The 21348-nt window shown below is 47.3% G+C and overlaps 2 protein-coding genes across 5 annotated transcripts in view; one reads left to right on the top strand and one right to left on the bottom strand.

Annotated features, from left to right (window-relative positions):
- LOC103599880 (chromosome unknown open reading frame, human C16orf62) overlaps positions 1-11526 on the top strand; it is a 116991-nt gene extending 105465 nt beyond the window's left edge. The window contains exons 29-31 of the mRNA XM_008584063.1: positions 4905-5023; positions 10643-10789; positions 11211-11526. Coding sequence (XP_008582285.1) covers positions 4905-5023; positions 10643-10789; positions 11211-11309 — 365 coding nt within the window. The 3' untranslated portion in view covers positions 11310-11526. The remainder of the gene's footprint in view (positions 1-4904; positions 5024-10642; positions 10790-11210) is intronic.
- A 4718-nt stretch (positions 11527-16244) lies between these two features.
- Positions 16245-21348, bottom strand: part of KNOP1 (lysine-rich nucleolar protein 1) — a 12685-nt gene continuing 7581 nt past the window's right edge. For all 4 annotated transcript variants that reach the window (XM_008584059.1, XM_008584060.1, XM_008584061.1 and 1 more), the window contains 2 exons: positions 20441-20518; positions 16245-16889 (listed from right to left, as the gene is read on the bottom strand). In XM_008584059.1, coding sequence (XP_008582281.1) covers positions 16578-16889; positions 20441-20518 — 390 coding nt within the window. In that variant the 3' untranslated portion in view covers positions 16245-16577. The remainder of the gene's footprint in view (positions 16890-20440; positions 20519-21348) is intronic.

The raw sequence follows: 21348 nt of genomic DNA, 5'->3' as shown, positions 1-21348 counted from the left end.
AACTTCTGAAAAAACAGAGGATAAATAAGGTTTGCATTTATGAAGGATGCCTTGGCTGCTTTCTTTACAGAGTAATAGAAAGCGAATGTTCTGACATTACCTAGGGCAATAACTCCAGTGCTTTCACTCCAGCTTGCTGAGAATGCGCGTGTTTGATGTGGCAGTGAAGAATATTCTTGGATACCGAATGTTTGTTTATTTAATGTTCAGATAGAATATACCTTTGTTGGAAGAGTACAAGCCAGGAGCTTCTGTGAGGCCAACACAGTCCCCTTCACTCTTACTCATCACCTGCCAAGCCCTCGAAGCATTCAGGTTTGTGACCCCAGGTTCAGACAGATGCAGAGACCATGGGCTATCTTGGGTGGCCCTTTGCCAAGGACCTCATCTCTCCCCCTTGTGACAGCCTGGACTCACAGGCCCATTCTACACTCTGGCCTGACCAAATTACTTCTAATTCTCCAATTCCTTCTTTTCTCCTCTCTCTCTCTGACCACCAAGTGTTAGTGTGGAGAACTCATCTCCCCGCTCCTGACCCCCCTCTTACCACTTTCTCTAGTGCATTCAACCTTCAGAGCTCAGCCTCTCACCGGTTTCAGAATTCCATCCCAAGCCCGGATTTTAGGATCCCATGACCCCCATATGGCCCATCCTGACACACAGCACACATTATTGTCATTGTTGTTTGCTTCTCTGTGTCTCCTGATAGATTGTCACCTTTGGGGTCCCCAGTTCCCAGCCCAGAGAGTGGTGAGGAGCAAGCCCTCCTCATTCCATGGGGGCTCTGTGTGAGCTAGTGAGATTCCTGCTGTGGACACATCTCTGCCCCTCCGGGTGATTGGCCTTCCCTTCTGCCCCAGTGCAGGGCTGGTCAGACAAGAGTAGACTCCAACCCAGAGGAAGACTGGGAATTTATGCCAGGAACTATTCTGGGCCTCAGCAGTAGATGTGAGAAATTCCTTCACCAGCTGTGGTTCTGCTGCCCTGCCAAATCAGGTGGTGGTGAATGGCTGAATCAAATTCTTTTAAGAATAACTTGCAAGAATAACTACCATCTTCTACATCGGAGGCGACACAGCAGCCAGAGCTGTCTTAGAAATCCCGGGACTGACCCCTGCATTGACCCCTGGACCCTTTACTACCAAGCTGGTGGCAGTGAGCCTGGGACAGTATCCCCAGAAGAGTCTCCATAAAAGGGCATTCAGGACTGGATTAGGTATCACCTGCAGACAGAGAAGCTGGGGATCATGGGAACCAGTTCTCCTTATTTTTAGCTAGTGTGTCTGCAACCTGCTTTCAGATGGGTCAGCCGTGTGTGTGTGTGTGTGTGTGTGTGTGTGTGTAGAGAGAGAGCAAATGAGACAGCTTGCACTAAAGTAGCAAAGTGTTCTCGATTAGTGATTCAAGGTGAGAAGTAGGCAAGTGTTCTTAGCAGTGTTTTTTTCTACTTTTCTATAGCTTTAACATTTTTCAAATTAAAAAGCTGGGGAGGTGCTGGCTGGTTAGCTCAGTTGGTTAGAGCATGGTGTTATAACACCAGGGTCAAGGGTTCGATTCCCATACTCGCCAGCCACCAAAAATATATATATATATGTCTGGGGAAAAAGGAAAAATGAAGAGTTATTGTTCCTGAAATATCAACTAGAAATGAACATAAAGCATCCCTGAAATTATTTTATCAATTAGTTTATCACTGTATGCTTACACCTGCTCTCTCCCCCAAAAGATTCAAGACAGACTACAGGAAATACATAAAATAATGAAATATAATTTTTAAGTTAAAAACATTGGTTCTTAGGAAATTGTAAGTTAGGAAATATTTATAGATATAATGTCAAGGGGCTCTACTGTTTTTTATTGGCAGTGTATTATAACTATCTTTTTGTTATAGTACATTGTAGCAGTAGTAGAACTGTAGAACATGTACTTTTACACCACAGAGCATTTGATCAAAACTCTACTGATGGACAGTATGTTGCTTCTGGTCTCATCATTATAAACACCAGTGCAATGAACATCACATACATGCATCTTTGTGCTTCTGTTGGATTATTTTCTTAGGATAAATCTCTGGCAGTGGGTTTTCCAAGTTAAAGGACCTGGACTTTTTTTTGTACTAAGACTTTATTTATTTAATTTTCTGTTGTGGTGAAATATACATAACAAAATTTACCATTAGGTGCACAATTCAGTTTAATCAAGTACATTCCCAGTGTTGTATAACCATTACCATTATCCATTTCCAGAATTTTTTCATCATCCCTAACAGAAGCGCTGTACCCAGTAAGCAGTAACTTTCCCATCCCCTCCTCCCCTAACTCCCAGGTTACCTCTCTTCTCCTTTCTGTCTCTATGAATTCGATTACTTTAGATACCTTATATGAATGGAATCATACAGTATTTGTTCTTTTGTGTCTGGCCTGTTTCACTTAGCATGATGTTTTCACAGTTCATCCATGTTGTAGCATGTGTCAGAGTTTCCTTCCTTTTTAAGAGTGAATAATATTCCATTGTATGGATGTACCACATTGCTTATCCATTCATCTGTTGATGGACATTTGGACTGTTTCCACTTTTTGGCGATCATGAATAATGCTGTTTCATGTACGCATATCTGTTTGAGTTCCTGCTTTCAGTTCTAGAATGGGAATTGCTGGATCAGATGGTAATTTATGTTTAACATTTTGAAGAACCACCATGTTGTTTATTTTCCACAGCAGCTGCTCTATTTTACATCCCCACCAGCAATGCACGGAAGTTCATTTTGTCCTTATCCTCACCAATGCTTGTTTTGTTTTGTTTCATTTTGTTAATAATAGCCGCCCTAATGGGCATGAAGTGGCACTGGACATTTTTAAGGCGTTTTATACTCCCGCTACTACTCCAAACTATTGTCCTCCCACCAATATAGTTTTTCCAGACCTACATCAAAATTGAGTATTATTTTTTCACCATTGCTAATATAAGGGATTTTTTAAAAATCTAAAAAGTTCTTCTGTGGCTTTAGTTTTCTGTTCTTTGATTACTAGTGAAGTCTGGTTTTTTTCCCATAAAACTATAGGCCAGCTAAATGTATTTCTGATGCATTGACTGTTGATGTGTTTGCTTATTTTCCTATTAGTAACTCCAAGAGGGATCACTTTATTAAAAGCTCAGAGGCCATCCCTGGACATCGTACCTTGGCTTTTCTTGGTCTTCATGACAAGTGTCTGTTGAACATGATCCCCCATTTCTGTAGCTCATAGCCAGTGGTCTGGTGAATATTTCTGTATAGACACTGTCAGGTGGCTGTGACTTACACCAAGATGGGTCTATCTGTTGCAGATTTTGCTCTCAGTCTTACCTGTCTGCAAATGAAACCTTGTGCCATTTGTCCTAGACTTGTACAACTTCACAGACACTTCTGTGTTTCTCATAAATATTTTCACTTCTGAGTCGTGTATATATGAGACAGTAACCTTCCCACTTGTTTCTTAGAGACAGTGATAAATACTCTTTAAATGGGGCGAGAAAAGCACAACAAATTACATTCCAGCAGATAAGCAAGCTCGACTGAACCGGATTCATTAAAACTGTCCCTAAACTACAAAACCAGATTAGCCCGGTGCATGTGTGGCTGTTTGTGCACAGCCACACCCTCCTGAGTTACAGGCATGGCCCCTGGTTGATCAGATGTCACTTCACGTGGGACAATGGCCCTAATTGTACCAGATCAGAAGCAGCGGGAGCTGCCATGGCCATTTTCCTCCTTCTGACCACTCAGCATGGCATGGGGCTCAGTTGCTGAAGCGAATTGTTCACTCTGGGTTGGGACAACTACGCTCGGTCACGTACAAGTCAGCTGGGATGAAATCAACTAAAAACAGATCTGGAGAAAAGGAGCATAAGCTCATGTGAGTGTGTAGGGAGAGAACCAACTCTGCGAGGCAGAGGGGGTGGTTTCGTAATGGACTCTATGCTTTGTAGCAGGCTGGCCCTAGTCCAAAAAGAAAGAAAGAAAGAAAAGAAAAAAGAAAGTAAAGCAACTTGAGTGTCCTCAGTAGGGGCCACCTAAATACATTTGAGTCCATCATGCAGTGGGATACTGTTCAGCCATGGTGAGCAAAGCAGCCGATCTGTACATGCTGATATGGAAATATCTCCAAGATTTACCATTAAGTGAAAATGGCAAAGTGCAAAGCAGCGTGATGTCCCTCCTTACCCAGAGTGGGCCATGCTTTGTGTGAGAGTCGGTTGGCGGGAGGAAAAGTAGGAGGGAGGGAAGACTCAGGCTGTCCTTGGCTGGATTGGTCTTACTGTAGGCGGTGGTTGTCACTGGAGGTGACCAGGCAGAGAATGGAGGATTTTTTGGCAAGAGACATCGTCAAAGGGATTCCAGCTTTGAGAGTAGTTGAGATAGAGAACGTTATGTCTAGTTTTGAGAACAGGAGGACAGAGCAGGCAGCTAGGTACAGAGGTTAAGAGCTTGGGCTTTGGAATCAGACCTCCCAATTTAGGATCCCAGCTGGGACTGCCTCCCAGACTCAGTTTCCGCACCCATGAACAGGAAATGTTAATATTATCTCTTTTACATCCTGGTTATGAGGAATCTGCAGTAACATGAAGAAAGCGCTTAACCCAGTGCTGGCAACTGCTCTGATGGTCACTGTGATATTGTTGTCGCCCTCTACACATGGTGGGGGACACTTCCACACCACTGATCTCTGGCTCAGACTGTCCTGCAGGCCAGATGTTTTCTTTGTGATTCCCAAGGCCCCAGGCCCAGTGGGAAATTTTGGACATTTCCATTTGCCCTACCGTGATTTCCTGCCATCTGCTGACACCATGTGACACATGGCTGCCTCTCCCTGGCCAGGATGGCCGTGGGCTTGGGCCTGTCTCACTGCTCTTGTTTGTTCCATCAGTTGACTCCAATGACAGCCTCTATGGGGGAGACTCGAAGTTCCTGGCAGAAAACAACAAGCTGTGCGAGACGGTGATGGCTCAGATCCTGGAGCATCTGAAAACCCTGGCCAAGGATGAGGTAGGTGCCTACTGCATGTCCCCCACCCACCCTGGCTCTGAAAGCACGAGTTTCCAGGGTAGTCTGACATTGGTTCATTCTGGAAAGGAAACTGTTTCATGGGAGTCATGAGTTCATGTGCAAACCATTTACCAAGTGCTTCAGGGCCTTTGCCCCTGCCCTTTTCTCTGCCTGGGACATTCTTCCCCCAGGGCTTCCCTGGGCTCTTCCTTCTCATATGCATGTCTCAGCTCAAAGTGCATCCTTCCCAACCCCATCTCAAGTAGCCACCAGCTGCCTACATGCCTCTGATGCGTTGTCCCTATGGTGCTTGATCACTGTCTGAAATACTGGATATGTTTGTCCACTACGAGTCCTGCCTTCCCCACTAGGACATACGCTCCATGGGCACAGGGACCTTGTGAGTCTTAAAGATGTGGCTGTGCCTGAACGACCAGCATCTCAGGCACGCCTGGTCTCTGGGATCCATCTATTGACCACCATCCCATCCCCCACACCTCAGACCAAGCCTGGCATACAGCAGGTGCTCTCTCAGTGCATGGTGAGTGAGCAAGAGCATGTTCTTTCTACACCTGAGCTCTTTCAATGACCACCACAACCCTGTGAGGTGTAGGAGTTATGTTTAGTTTCACTGAACAGAAAAGGAAACTGAAGCTCAGAGAAGCTTATCCAGAGCCCCTGGTGTTCGCTCTGGTTGCGATAGAACAAAAGGGATTCTCACCCAGATTCCTAAGCATGAACCCTTAACTACTACAGTGCCCTTCACCCATGGCCTTCCCACTTTACTTTGAAGAACTGGCATGTGGTCCTGATCTAACAGTAGTAGGCTCTGTTTTTCCAGCCTTTCCTATACATTAAGTGTAGTATCAAGAAGTTTTCACGAGTTATTTTATTTAATTCTCACAACAGTCCCTTTACACTTTACAGGTGAGGAAGCTGAATCCTAGAGTGAAATATAGTCAAAGCAATTTTCCAGAACCCCTGCTCGTATCCACAGACTGTTTTTTTTATCAGATGCTGCATCTTTTGCATTTTCAGAGCATTTTATTTCTATATTTTGCATATAGACAGGTGATTGATTTCAATGTAATATCTATATAGCACAATCTAATTAACTACCTGGTTCCCTTCCAATATGCTGAGCATGGCTTCCATTTTTGCAGCTTTGGCCCAAACATGTGAGAGATGGATCCCAAAGACCCTGTCTGAGGCTTGGCCGACAGTGTTAGTCGTTCAGACTTAGGCGTGGCTTCATTATTGTGGTCAAGGTGAAGGCATGGGGGAGGTTGCAACCCAGAACATCTATGTATGTACTCCAGCAAATGCTCTCCAGGGTATTCAAGCAAGTGCTGCAGAGAATGTGATTTTTTTTGGACTCCATTCCCCAGTGGGCTCTGGCAAGTTCAGGTGTGCAGAAGGTTAAGCAGTCCAAAGGACAGAGGCCTGGATGCCCAACAAAAAATTCAGAACCGCTGTTGCCCTGCAGGCCCTTAGCGCCTCATAGCTCCTCATAGTGCTCTCTCTAGGGAGAGGAGGGTATGTGAGTGAGTCCCACTGGTCCTCAGTGAGTGGACCCACTGCAGGGGCAGATTAAAGAATGGAGCACACTTGGCTGTCTGTGGAAGCAGCAGCACTGGAACCCCAGTTTCTTCTTCAGAAAAACTAGTTTAGTATACCAGTGAGTATCAGAAGAGGCACTTCCCGTCCCCTGCCTGCAAGGCCTTTTTACAAACATGTGCAAACTCTCCATGAGGGCTGCGAATCATGCTTCTCTGTCTCTGCTTAGGTGGTTTTCAGAAGGGTGCCCTTTCTACCATCCATGAGAAATGGAAGCCCATCACCTTCAGTTTGCAGTTGTTATACTAACTAGATCCTCCTGCCCACCCCCTTGAAAAATTCTTATCATCTCCCCTGATTTCTTAAAACCATTGGCTCTGGCTCCGTCTTGTAGTCCAGGAACCTCTTAGAGCAACGATGTAGGTTTGTCAAGCTGTACCCACAAAAAACTTGCCACCTGGTTTGAAAATTAATTTCTTCACTCTGTGGCAGCAGGCTGCATTTAATCAGAGGTGGCCACTGACAGCATAAATGACCACAGCCTGGAAACCCCAAGCTCAGAAAAGAAATGGAGCCAAGAACCATGTAATTTGCAACTATTTTTATTTAGCATTTATGTGGCTTGTTATTTCTCTTGATGGTGATAACAGCTCTGAAACAATTCTGAAAGAATAGCGAAGCTGGAATGTGTCTGAAGAATATTTCACCTTGTGTAAATACCAAGTACTTTCATTGAAATTGTCCATATATGCACATTCATTAGAAAAATGTGGGTGTACGAAGCTGAAAGTGAACACGTCATCATTTTAACAGTGCGATGTGACGTTCAGCACAGGCATCCACATTGGGGTTCTCTGGAGTCTGCTGATCTCAAGTGCGTAAAACTTGGTGCCCAGCCTGTTCCAGGTGGGAGATCAGGGTTGAGTTCTGTCCACCCGGCAGAGAGAGCACCCCAGTGCTGGTGCTGTTCCTGAGCACCTCATCTCTCAGTGCTGGTAGCAACCCTCCTTCGAAAACTGCCCTCTCTGTCCATGTGAAGGAGCCAACCCTGTTTTTATCATGAGCTCTGTGAAGTTGTTTGGGTGTGGTGGAGCTGGGAACCATGCCAGACCCTTAGAGATTCCTGGAAATGACGATTCTCATAGGAAAAGAATGAGAAAAAAAGCTCTTTTGTATTTAAAACCTCTGTGCAGAGAGGAGGTGGCTCAGGTCCCTGATTTGGTTCTCTTACAGCGTGCTCGGGTTTTTCTGGGTCTTTGAATATTGGTCTTTGAATATTTGAATATTGAGGGATGCTTTCTCATCCTTCAGACCCATCTCTAATGATTTCATTTTTAGATGGGCTGTGGCATTTAAAACCCATGCAAATTGAGCTTTTTAAAGTAACATGCTTATTGAGAAGATACGGAACAGAGAAATTAGCCAGTTCGATATTGTGTTCCTTGTTTGACTTTTTAAATAATCTCTCCTATTTCAGTAAAATGTAGTTAAAGGGCTTCTCTCAGATGAGACTCTTAGTTGGATTTGAAGTAGAATTTTCTTTTAGCTTGATCTTCTAGATCTAAGCAGAAAACAGGCCCTCCTGTTCTCCCAGGTGTCAGACGAGGACCAGTTTAAAAGGGAAGCAGAATGGGCTCAGGTTCCTGCTTGGGGCAGAACCGCATTATCTGATGAAACAAATGAAGCCAGGCAGGCAATTGCCAGCCAGTTAGCAGGGCTGTGCCTAGTAGGTGCTGGCACTATCACTCTTTGCCAAGGTGCTCTTCCTGGGCCTGTGGGCTTGGGCAACACCTGCTCCCCAAGGATTAGGCTCTTCGTGGTCGGCTCAGCTGCTTCTGTGACTGTTACCCGGTCTAGGCTCTTGCCGAATCAGGTCAGTTGGGGGAACCCAAGTTTCTTGTTACTCAGCCACCCCCACCCAACTGTATTTGAAGCTGCTCTTGGGCTCTTTTATCTTTTTACTAAAAAGTCTTTCACTTCTTACCTGGGAGAGGATGGCAGGAGAGGGGAATAAGTTGGCTCTGCAGTTAGCACAGAGTCTGACACTCTGGGGGCTCCACATGAAATATCTGCGGAAGGATGGATGACAGATAGGTGGTTGATAGGTTGGTTTTATCCACCTAGAGTAGTTGAGAAGCAGGAAAAAGTGTTTCGGTCTAAGCCAGATCAAGCCATTCCTACTCCCTGGGTGAAGTTGCGTAGCTGAACTTGGCAGGCAGCATTGGGCAAGTCTCTTAGGCCCTTCTGAATCTGGATTCCTAACATGATGCTAACCACTCCAGGTGGAGTTGGACACCTGGAGCTCAAATCTCCCTTCTGCACATAGTAGCTGTGGTCCTTGAGCAAGTTCCTAAACCTTTCTGAGCTTCAGGTGCTTCATCTGCAAAATGGGAGTGTATGAGTTCCCTATTGCTGCCATAACCAATTGCCACAAATACAGCATCTTAAAACAGTATCCATTTGTGACCTCACTGTTTGGTAGGTCAGAAGTCGGTGCTGCCTGGGCTGGTGTCTCTGTTCCAAGTTTCGCAGGGCCAAAGTCAAGGTGTTGCTGGCTGGACTCTTACCAGGAGGCACTGGGAAGAATCCACGTCCATGTTCATTCAGGCTGTTGGCAGACTTCAGTTCCATGCAGTTGTAGGACCAAGGTCTTTTTCCTTGCTGGTTGCTAGCTGAGGTTCCTTCGCAGCTTCTAGAAGCTGCCTGCATTCTGTGGCTCCTGACCCCCTTCCTCCCTCCTGAAAGCTAGCCTCGGTGGGTTGAGCCCTCGTAATGCTTCAAATCTCTCTGACCTCCTTTCTGCCTCATCTTTCTTCTGCTTTCTCTTCCTCTGCTTGCCTCTGACTCCGGCCTGGGAAATTTATCTGCTTTTAAGGGTTCAGGTGATTAGATTGGGTCCACCCAGATAATCCAGGATAATCTCCCTACCTTAATTCCATCTGCAAAGTCCCTTCGCAGCAGCACCTGGATTCGTATTTGAATAACCAGGGGATGGGAATGTTAGAGAACAGCCCTAGACTTCTGCCTACCATGGGGGGTTCTAAACCTGCCTGCCACAGTGAGTTTTGAAGGTTAAATCAGGCGAGTTGTATAAAGCCCAGAGCAGAATTGCTGGCACACTGTCAGGGCTCCATATGCACTAGCTGCCAGGGAGCAAAGCAGGTGTGTGGGGCTCCTGGAAGCACTGACGTTCTGCCAGCCAGGACCACACAAGAAAGGCCTGGGGCATCAGTGCTCTAGCATCCAGCGTAGACCTGTGGTCTCAGCTGGGCCGTGGGCTTCCTGAAACAGCAAATGCCCATGTGTTGACTTGACTTTCCCAGGTTGCCCTCATTTGCCTCTGGGAAGTTGTATCCTTTCTCCTAGGCCTGTTACATTTTGGAGATTTATTTTCCGTTTTGTCTCTACCATTCAACACTGGGGTTCAAGTTTGGTCTACCCTGGTATTTTGGTCAGACTATTTTTGGTAAGGCACCTCTTACATCAATCAGATTACTGAGCAGGAGAGGAAAGATCTGGTATTAGGGTGTAAAATAGTTCTTATAAAAGCTGGACGTGGGCAACTAGTGGTGGGGAGCTGTTTGTGGGGAGCCATTATTTGGTATTTTTTATTAGTATCCAAGGGGCAGCACTAGAGACTGCAGCTTTGGGCAGTTTGAGGACACCTCCAAAAGAGACATGCTAAAGCCCTCATTTTAAATTGTCCTTGCACAAAGCAAGACTTCTCACTGCAGGGTTATGTTTCATTCCTTGGCCCCACTGACTGCTGAGTCTCTTCCAGTTTGTGAGTAATGACCATGTGTGAGGCCCAGAGCTAAGCACTTAACATGCATCAGCCCTTTTAACCCTCATTTACCTGATGGGGGAGAGACCGTGCTCTCCTGTTACGGATGAAGCAGCTGGGACTCTGGGAGGTTAAGCAGCTTGCCCTACAGCACTTATGTGGCAGGATTGGCACTGGAACTGGGCACGACCTACCCTAGAGTCAGCACAGTCCAGGGCGTCTCTGGTGGGCCCAGCCTGAGCCCTAGTGCAAGGCAGTAACTCCCTTTTCTATTTCAGGCCCTGAAGCGCCAGAGCTCCTTGGGCCTTTCCTTCTTTAACAGCATCTTGGCCCACGGGGACCTGCGTAACAACAAGCTGAACCAGCTCTCTGTCAACCTGTGGCACCTGGCGCAGAGGCACGGCTGTGCGGACACCAGGACCATGGTGAGGCACGCAGAGGGCCCCTCACCAAGCCCGTGAAGCACAAGCTGGCCAGAGCACAAGTGGCCTAGACACGGCGTTGAGGTCTGGACCTCAAACAGCCTAAATCTCCCATTTTAGAAAAGCCCTAGGCCCGGGAATTCTGCTGGGTCACTTCCTAGCACTAAAAAGTATAGCATTAAATGTTTATTCCCTCTGAATAAAAACCACACATATAAATTCATCAGCCATTCTTGGTCATAAGTTGCAATCAAAGAAGTTTTATTTTAAAGATTTTGTTTTCTTCCCTTCCCTCATCCTTCAAGACTCCTTATTCTTTCCTAAGAAGCATTAGCTTGCATAATGGCTGATTTGTTGGAACCCTGCACTCCGAGGGTAGAGATTTATGAACCAGAAAGGAGATGAATCTTTCTTTTTCTTCCAGGTGAAAACTCTGGAATACATCAAGAAGCGAAGCAAACAACCAGACATGAGTCATCTGACTGAGCTGGCCCTCAGACTCCCTCTGCAAACGAGGACTTGACCCCTAAGCCCATCCCCCAGGACCTAGGGGGCTGTGGTGCCAAGTCCAGAAAGACTTGATTTGCTGCCCTGAACTCTTAATGGAAGTTAAGTTTTTTGTTATTTTACTTTTACATATACATACATTGGTATAAGCTTTGGCCTCTACCCAGATTCTTCTGGGTAGTGAAGAAGCAGGAGTTGTCACAGCATTAAAATCTAATCTTGTTCGCCAAGCAGCACTGTCTTAGTGTTTCTTTGCACAGTGGCCTTGAGGGTCTCAGTAAGCCCCAGAGAAGTACCCAATGGGCGTTAAGCAAGAAACAAAAGCAAGCAAGCATCATATTTTCAGGAAAGGCGGTTTTTTCCCCGTAGTTCAGAAAAAGAACTGTGCCACTGTTGCAGACACATTTAATTCCAGCCTTTGAACCCTCAAGTTAGAGTGTGCCCAAAGTCTGGAATTGAATGTTGCCTAAACCATCTTGGAGGATTTATAAAAGGCCGATGTATCGCTCAATTAACTCTCTTTTCCTAGCAAAAGAAGCTCTTGATTGGACTTAGAATTGTTGGTGGATCAAAGGAGGAAAGTGAAGTCAAATTTGAGATTTACTGTGGCTTCAGTGGAAAGTATACTGTAACTAAATAAATGTCCTGAAGGAACATTCATGTTTTTGATGGTTCGTCTAATTGCTTCTGGCTCTCATCCTCTAGAAGAAAGAGAATCTGTCAAAACATATTAGCCTGGTTTACTTTGCAGCCATAATTCTAAACAGCATGGATTCTGGCTACTTTTCTACCACCAGTTTGGGGACCCTGATTCTCCCGTCACTGCTGGTGAGCTTCCACCAACATTATATTTTGAATCAGTAGGAGCATTAATATTGACTGGCGATTCACAACCTAGAACCCATTGCCCATGAAAGTGTATCCACATTGTGGATTAAAAGTGCTCCAAACTATTGTGCTTCTGCAGGGTATACACTGGACACAGATTACATTTCATCTTTACTCTGAAACACAGGATTACAGTTAACACACAGGTAACCTCAGAAAGTAAAAGGGGGGCCGACCCCGTGGCACACTCGTGAGAGTGCAGCGCTGGGAGCACAGCGACGCTCCCGCCGAGGGTTCGGATCCTATATGGGAATGGCTGTTGCACTCACTGGCTGAGCGCGGTGCGGGCGACACCACACCAAGGGTTGTGATCCCCTTACCGGTGACAAAAAAGACAAAAAAAAAAAAAAGTAAAAGGGACTAAAATATTTTTTAAAGATAAATTTATATAAACTCATGGATAGTTTAGGGCCAAGAATAATGCTGTGGATTTCCTGGCCAACTTGATGACAATCACCCCACCCCAGCCAAGGAATTCTGTTGAGAAAACAGCCTCCATAAAGAACAGCAGACACTAAAGGATGCCTCTTTTCCTCGTCTTTAATAAACAAAAGATACAGAAACTCCAAAAGCGTTGTGGTATTGCTCCAATACTCCCAAGTGGCCTTTGTTTAACAAATTCCATTAAAACCATTTTATATACTACTTTTACTCTATGATGCTATTTAAACGTAAAACAGTTGGCAAATTCATAGATTGTGCTCTTCAAGTCATTTCCACTTAGAGCTGTACACGTTGGACAGCATTAGTTCCCAACGCTGGGCCAGTGAATTCTTATTGCTTTTATGTTAACCTGAACTTGAACTTTCACATTAGGTCAAGTACACATTACACCAAAGGAGCTTCAGAATCATATCACTTGGCCCACACAGAGACTTAGATTTTATATTCTTGTGTGCAGTTTTCCCCAGCTCATTACTAAACCAATAAGCCAGTCTCTGAAAACCAGTCTACACAAGATGAAGTCTACTATTAGGAAGGACAGGGCAATAAAAAAATCCAAGCAAGAATTTTAAGAAATGAAAGAAACTTCTAAGTGAGACCTGTGTTAGTTTTCTGTTGCTACTTTGACAAATTATCACAAATTTAGTGGCTTAAAACAACACAACTTTATCTTACAGTTCTGTTGATCAAAGTCCAACTGGTCTCACTGGGCTAAAAATTGTCAGCTGGGCTGCATTCCTTTCTGGAGGCTCTAGGGGAAAGTTTTCTTGCCTTTTCTGGCTTCTAGAGGCCACCCACATTCCTTGGCTTGTGGCCCCTTCCTTCTCACCTTCAAAACCTGCAATGGCTGATCAACTTTCTTACAAGTCTCTTCACTAACTCTTGCTGTCTACTACATTTAAGGACCCTTATAATTACACTGGACCCACCCAGACAATCCAGGATAATCTCCCTATTTTAAGGTCAGCTCATTAGCAACCGTAGTTCCCTTTTATTTTGTAACCTAACATTCACAGGTTCCACAACTATCTTCAGGGGGCAGGGGGCTTTATTCGACCTATTGCAATTCTGAACAGTTCTAATAGTTCACAGAGCTGAATACACAACTTCTTTTAGGAGAGAACTGAGCCCATTTGGCAAAGACTTTGGTGGGCCAGACTAGTTGTAGGAAGGTGGTCCCAGGGCAGGGCCTGGTGGGCTAAGGCAGACAGAACAGGAATCAGACTAAGACAGACAGCTGGAGAAGGGCAACTGTAAGGAGGAAAGGACCTTGCCATAGAAAAAGGTTCAGTGAGAAGGCTGACTGGCTAGCTCAGTTGGTTAGAGCATGGTGGTGTAACGCCAAGGTCAAAGGTTCAGATCCCCATATTGGCCAGCCACCAAAAAAAAAAAAAAAAAAAAAGTTCAGTGAGAAATCCCCAAGGGGCAAACAGCCAAGTTTGAGATCAGGACTAGGAAATATTTACTAAGGTCTTGGCTGTGCCGTCTGCCAGACCTCCCCAGCCTCCATCTCCCCCAAATTCCCATGCCTTGGAGACAGGCTGTGTTCTACACAGTGTCAAGAAATGAAGAACATGGGAAATCACACTAAAAACTTTGACAGCTTGGGGATGGCACTGGACACAGGGAAGGGAGGGGCAGGGATGGCTCAAACCAGTGTTAGTTCACAAAGGATGCGATCCCAGCAAACATCAGAAGCACAGAGTGATTCTTCCAAGCCCCACAGACTGCCCCAGGACCAGAACCTACTCATTTGAGTGAAAAGCAAAGAGAAAAGGCTAAGTTCATCCTGTCTTGGCTGCCCAACTTTCTCTGGATACAGACTTTAAGTTCTCATGTACATAGAAAAGCAATAACCCTTCCCCTGAGCAAAGAAACTCATAAGCCAATGGCGATATGTTGAGTTAAAAAGTCCAACCCAATTACACAGACTATTGACACTTGGACAAAGGCCTGACCTGACTATCTCACCCCAATGAGAGCTGTTAAGTCACCAAGGATTGGATGGAGGCAGGACAGTGGAAGATCAATCATCTATTCTCCAGAATCATACAAGAGACGGCTGAGCACAATCATTTTTGAGAAGCTAAGTCACGCCCAAACTGTAGTGTGACCTCTCAAGATAAAAACTATCGGAGTTGAAATGGCTGGTCCCTTTTACACCGAGCGAATTCCTATAGTGTTACGGTCAGGAGATGTGTTCCTCTGTCGGAGCAGGTGCTAAGGAGGAGATAGCTCAGATGCAGAAGGCTGCCTTCTAAGCACTGAGGTGGCCTCTTCCATCATGAAAGGCCAAGTTCATGTTCTGAGGGAAGGGGCCCAAACGGGTCCTTGCTAGCACCCACTTGTAGGACTATTGATCTGGCCAACACTTTTGGGTCAGGGGTCAGAGGTCAGAGCCCACGTAAGACCATTTGTCTAAAGTGCCAGTAGTCTGGGCAGTAGTGGACACCATGCTTATCTCTCCAGCATCAGCTTCTCACTCTTGACTTTCCCTCCCATGTCAGGGGCTGGTGCAGGAATGGGCATATGAAACAAAGTCCCTTGAGGGCCTTCTGGAATTTTCCTTGAACCAAAAAAAGGTTTTTCTTTTTCCTCTGGAATGTTCTAGGGAACCGATAGCCTGGAATTGCTACTGTCATCCTTCTACCAGTCTGAAGCTAACACAGGACAATGGAACAGAGAGAAAACGAATGTTTCCTTGGTGAGCTGCTGAATCAGCCCCCTCCATCGGGACCTCCTGCCATTGAGATTTTGGATTTCCTGGCTGGTTAGGCCTCCTACCTGGGCTGGGATGTCCTACAGGAGGTGTTCAGGCCAAGTGATGTGAAAGTGTCCCCATCAGAACCTGTATTTGGGGATGCAAAAAGCTGGGAGAATGGAAAGAAGGTGGTCACTTGGATAACTATACCTGGAACTGTCCGAGGCTTGCTGTGGAATCCAGGCTTGGAAACACTGTCCCTGCCATTACTGCTGAGGCAACTTCATGTGTTACCCCATGGGTCCTGTGCCTCCTTGGATTCAACCTCCACCACAGAAGTCACCTGGATTCTCTTGCTTATGACCCAAAGGAATCTAATAGAACACAACCTGGGAACTTGCCATTGGTTTACTTGCAGGACTAACTGCTCTCTAAAATAATATGCCTTATTCAGGATCTAGTTAAAGTACAAAAAGTCCAATCCAAACTTAGCACTTAGGATTGAAGGATGGCAGCTGGAAAAGGCAAGACTGGCTTAGAGGCACATTTCCCAGCACCAGAGGCGGCTCAGCCACATCTGCTTGGTGCCCACTCAGACCCCTCTTTGCCTGCAGCTACTCCAAAATGGGGCAAAGGAAAATGAGCTTTCCAGTCATTGTTTTCATTAATTAATTCCACTTCCTGTTTGAGATTTAGACATGTCATAAAACTTGTTTCCTCAATCAGAAGACATTTTAATCCCCAACGAGTATTCTGGGTGGGAGTCCCAAGGAGGGATATTCAGAGTAATGAATAGTGACTTGGGGTCGTGGTACAGAAGTATAGCACTTGGCACTCACTGGCTGGGTGACCCCAGGCGATTTTACTACTTTATCCCTGAACTTCAGTTGCCTCATCTATAAGATGGGGATTAATTATGAAGATTAAATACATTAATGCAAGGAAAACATGCCAGTATGTGCCTGGCACATGCTGAACACCCAACAAATGTTACCTACCATTATTTACACACGCCAATGTCTTCGGACAGGGATGGAATGTTTAACATGGACAACAGTAGGTTTTAGACACTCACTTGCTCTCTTGGCTAAAACATGAGCTGTCCCCCACCCCAGTTTGTCCAAGTCCATCAAGATAGTTGTCCTTAATCTTTGCAGGTGTGTGATTCGAGACAACAGTCAGAGGGCTGTCATCTTCAAGACTGAACAATGAAAGCAATTTTGGCTGTTGTGGGAGACAGGACACTAGAGTTTAATCTTCTAACTTGATTGACTTGGAAGCATTCCTGTCGATATAAAAGATTTTGTTTGGGGCAGTAGAGAAGCCGAGGCCGGCCCCTCGGTTGTACTTCCAGCTCATGGCCCGGTCATAGTCCTGCTGCAGGTTCTGCTGCAGAGTGTCAGCTGCCTTCTTGTTGAGGGCCATGTTGGGCCTTCCAGTCGTGCGAGGAGGGTGGCTGAATGAAGGGGAGAGATTTTTAAAGCCACCCATAAGTTTGAGAAATTTCAGTTTCTGTTCATCATTTTCAAAACCAGCAGTATCCCACTGGCCAAATTGGGTTCCCTGCAATAAGAGGAAAAAGGTGGTTATTTTCCTTGACTCCAAAATCCTTTCCTTCCCCTAACCCCAGCCTTCCCAGGCAGGACTCAGCTGACTAAATGTTTGGTATGTACCAGGCACAGTGCTAGTAAGTTTTATTAATTCTAACAAGAGCCCTATGAGGAATACTGTTGTTATTCCCATCGGACTGGTGAGGAAATGAGGTGGCAGCTTAACTAGAGACACAACCCTAATTAGTAACCTGCCGGACTCCAACTCAGGTCTGGCCAACACCAGAGCACACCGAGCTGCCTTTCTGTTTTACTCCTTCTTCCCTAACTCCCCTTACCTCACCTCAGCGCACGCCTCTCACCTCACCTCAGCGCACACCTCACCTCAGCTCACGCCTCACCTCAGCACATGCCTCTCACCTCACCTCAGCGCAAGCCTCTCGCCTCACCTCAGCGCATGCCTCTTGCCTCACCTCACGCACGCCTCACCTGTGGGCACAGCTCACCTCAGCGCACGCCTCACCTCTGCGCACGCCTCACCTCTGCGCACAGCTCACCTCAGCGCACTCCTCACCTCTGCGCACAGCTCACCTCAGCGCACGCCTCACCTCTGCGCACAGCTCACCTCAGCGCGCGCCTCACCTCAGCGCACGCCTCACCTCTGCGCACGCCTCACCTCTGCGCACAGCTCACCTCTGCGCACGCCTCACCTCTGCGCACAGCTCACCTCAGCGCACTCCTCACCTCTGCGCACAGCTCACCTCAGCGCACGCCTCACCTCTGCGCACGCCTCACCTCTGCGCACGCCTCACCTCAGCGCACGCCTCACCTCAGCGCACGCCTCACCTCAGCGCACAGTTCACCTCAGCGCACTCCTCACCTCTGCACACAGCTCACCTCAGCGCACGCCTCACCTCCACGCACAGCTCTCCTCAGCGCACAGCTCTCCTCAGCGCACGCCTCACCACACAGCACACCTCACTACAGAGCACACTTCACCCAGAACACAAGGCACTGCACCTCCCCCACAACATGGGGCACTTCATCTCAACTCAGCACAACACAGCACACTTCACCCATGACATAGGACACTTCACCTCACCACAACACAGCACACCTCACCCCAACACAGCACACCTCACCCACAACATGGGGCACCTCACCAGCTGTCCGCTCATCTGTCAGTCTACCATTTCGATCAGTTGGAAGGTGGAGGGCAAGTGTGGATCTGAAGTGCATTTCTCCTCTCAGAGGCCTGCATTTTACATCTGCATTTACATTTTACATCACTGAGGTGAAGGGTCACACAGCTAAGTCAGAGGCTGAACCAGCCTAAGAACTTGGGGGTCCCAATTCCAGCCAGAGTGCTCCACCATCCTTGCACAAATCCCCCAGGTACAAGAAAATGCAAGGGAGCCCCTCCAGACCCCTTCCTTCCATCTGTGGGAAAGGCAAGAAACCCAGTTCCTCCAGAAGACCGTGAGAAGTCACACAGACAGGGGTGAAGCCTGACCTGTGTGACCTTAATCAAGCCATCTAACTCCTCTGAGCCTCAATATCCTAATCTATAATATGGGGGTGTGACATACCCCTCCCAGGGCTTCAGTTGGGCTTAAGTCAGATTTTTATGGAAAACCCAGTGCATAACACTTGGTATATTTTAAGTCCTTGATAACCAGTCAGTCTATCCCGCCCTGCTGAACTCCACACTGCCTGGGAACTTTCTACTTGCAGGCCAAACGCCAGCCTAGCACTTATTTCTAGGTCGGCTTTGGTAGGACAAAAAGAACCAGTCATCACTACAGCTGCCCCGAATGAGCAGGTGACACTCGTCCCAACTGGTGGCCCAGTTGCAGGAATAGTTACAGCTTCCCTGGCCTGCAATTTCTAGAGCAGAAGCTACCTGTGACAGCTCCACCCCGGGTCTGAGGAGAGCGCAGTCAGGAGGCCCCTGGGCCTGGGTGGGCTACTCTCCCAAAAGCTGCTGACCCACCCACAGGGGCACCTGGTCAGTCTGGAGTCCCTGCCACATGCCTCAGTGATCAAGTGGCTATAGGTCCTGAGAGGCAGTGCCACTGCAAGCGTTCCCAGCAGGGCTCAGCCCCTGTGTCCCAGGATCACTCTCCTACCACCAGGTCCTTCCAGGTACAGCCACTGAGGCTACTGGCTCTGAATGATACTGACCCATTTCTTGCCTTCCTTAATCAAGGTGTCCCATCAGCTCTGCTCAGCTGGAGAGGGTGAAGAGAATGGAGGCGCCCAGAGAAAGACACATAACAGAGGCCCACTCCAAACCTGTGGGCCAGGGTATGAGTCCCATTTTACCAGTGTGGAAACTGAGGCTCAAGAGGGAAGGGACTTGCCTAGTCTCATAACCAGCAAGTGGCAGAGCCAGTAACTGCTCTGAGATCTTTTGATCGGAACCAACTATTCTTTTCTGGACACTGTGAAGGCAAAAGACAGAGCATGAGGGCAAGCCTTCCCGCTTTCCTTCCCTCCCAAGTCCAACCTGTTCACAAGTCCTGCTGGCAGTGCTCCGAGGCCAATCATGAAGCTGTTTTCTCTCTGTACCCCCTGCCACCATCCCCAGACTCCTAGCCGGGCTCCCCACCTCCCCTGTGCAAATGCCCTTCTCAACCACGTTTAGCTGCTGGGTCGCCTTCCTGGCCTTCTCCACAGACCACTCCAAGCCCTCTTCCGCCTCTGGGCTCTGCACTGGTTGTGGCCCTCACTGGAAAACTCCTTCCTGCCTTCTCAGGGCTGGCACCTCCACATTCTTAAAATCTTTAGACAAGTGTCACCTTCTCTGGCACCCCACCCCGGCCTCTCTCTAGCTCACTTTCCTGTCTTCTTTCTCCCTGGCACTATGACTGTCTGAAACAATCTTCCTTTGTCTATTGTCCATTTTCCCACCATACCATTCCCTCCACCAGCCACTAGACCATGAGCGTGACAATGAAGGCTCACATCTGCCTCTGTGGCCAGCACCCAGCACACAGTAGGAGCCCAGAAACAAGATGAAGTTATTCAGTAGAATGACTGAGAGCCAGAGCCACCTGTCAAGGCCCAGCCTGTCAACCTAAGCAGCTGGGCTATGTGGTCCTCACACTGTCCTCCTGCCTGTTCTAGCTTCTCAGGCCTGGTTTGGAAATTTCCCATTCAAACTGGATCTTGAAGCTAGTCTTGAGAGAGGCCTACCGCGGCCCCTCTCTCACCTTTGCCTCCTACCCCTGTTCCTGGCAGCCCTCTGAGGACACAGTCCACTGCTGGAAAAGAGTAGGTCACAATGTGTCCTCAGGGATCAATCCATGGGACACCCACTCACCCAGGGTCAAGACAGAGGTTCGGGTGGCTTATCTTGCTTGGCCAGCTCTCCAGGAGGGAGGCAAGCAACCCTTTCAGAAGGAAAGAAATGAGCTTGGGACAAACTGCTGCAAAGGGAGCCAGCGGCGGGTTGGGGCTACCTCTGGGGCTTGGCTGGAATTGGTCTCCCCACTCGTGTGCTCATGCTGCGGGGTTAGGGGGAAGGCAGGCCACCACGCATGGCCCCAGCACCAGACTTACTGTCCACTTCCTGCTTTCAGAAGCCTCTGTTTTGCCCGACTCGCGATCGATCTCTTCTTGCAAGGCCTTTCGCCTCACCTGAGCAAGAAAAACAACAAAAGAGTGAGATGAGACACAGAAGTTTTCCTCTGAACTTGAAACCCAGGACAGAGAACGGGCCAGGGGGCAGCGAGGGGGGTAGGGGTATGCAGCTTTACTCTGCTACAAACGATGTGGGAGGCTTTTGTCAAAAGTATCCTCTAAGCACCTTGAGGGTCACAGTCCCTTGGCCTAAAATAGATAGGCCTCATTTATCCTCCTTAGCCAGGGTTTCTTGAGAATGAATTTTCCTAGAAATGGAAGCTTACCCATCTTCACCATTAAAACATGTTTTATGTGTAATAGCCATTTGAGGTGGAAACTTTCCGGAAACACAATGCCAAAGCCCTGTCTTCTTCTGCACAGGATATTGTAGTTAACTTTCACGAGCCAGGCAAAGGCTAGTCTGAATCTCAGCACAACCATTAACTAGCTGTGTGGCCTTAGGTAAGTCATTTAACATTGGTCTATTTATCCACAACAGACAGAAGTATCACCTAGCTTGTAGGGTAAATGGAAGAAATAGAAATATCTACGTATAAAGAATCTAGTAGCTGGGTGGGCCACTAGCTCAGTTGGGTAATGCGCAGTCTTATAACACCAATGTCATGGGTTTGGATCCCCATACTGGCCAGCCAAAAAAGAGCCTAGTAGAGTGCCAAGCACACAGTTGGTCTATCTTATACATGATTGCTAGTATGGCTAAGGCCACCAGTGGAGCACCCTGCTGTTCGATATATAAGCTTCCAGGCCTTATCCTCCCTCCCAAGGGTTCAGGTGCAACTTTGGCTGCCCCAGTTTGTGCCTTTTCATCTGCCACAGGCTGTGAA

The sequence above is a fragment of the Galeopterus variegatus genome, unplaced genomic scaffold (assembly GCF_000696425.1).
Source record: "Galeopterus variegatus unplaced genomic scaffold, G_variegatus-3.0.2 Scaffold3138, whole genome shotgun sequence".
In the NCBI taxonomy this organism is placed as follows: domain Eukaryota; kingdom Metazoa; phylum Chordata; class Mammalia; order Dermoptera; family Cynocephalidae; genus Galeopterus; species Galeopterus variegatus.
This window is presented reverse-complemented; position numbering and strand designations above follow the sequence as displayed.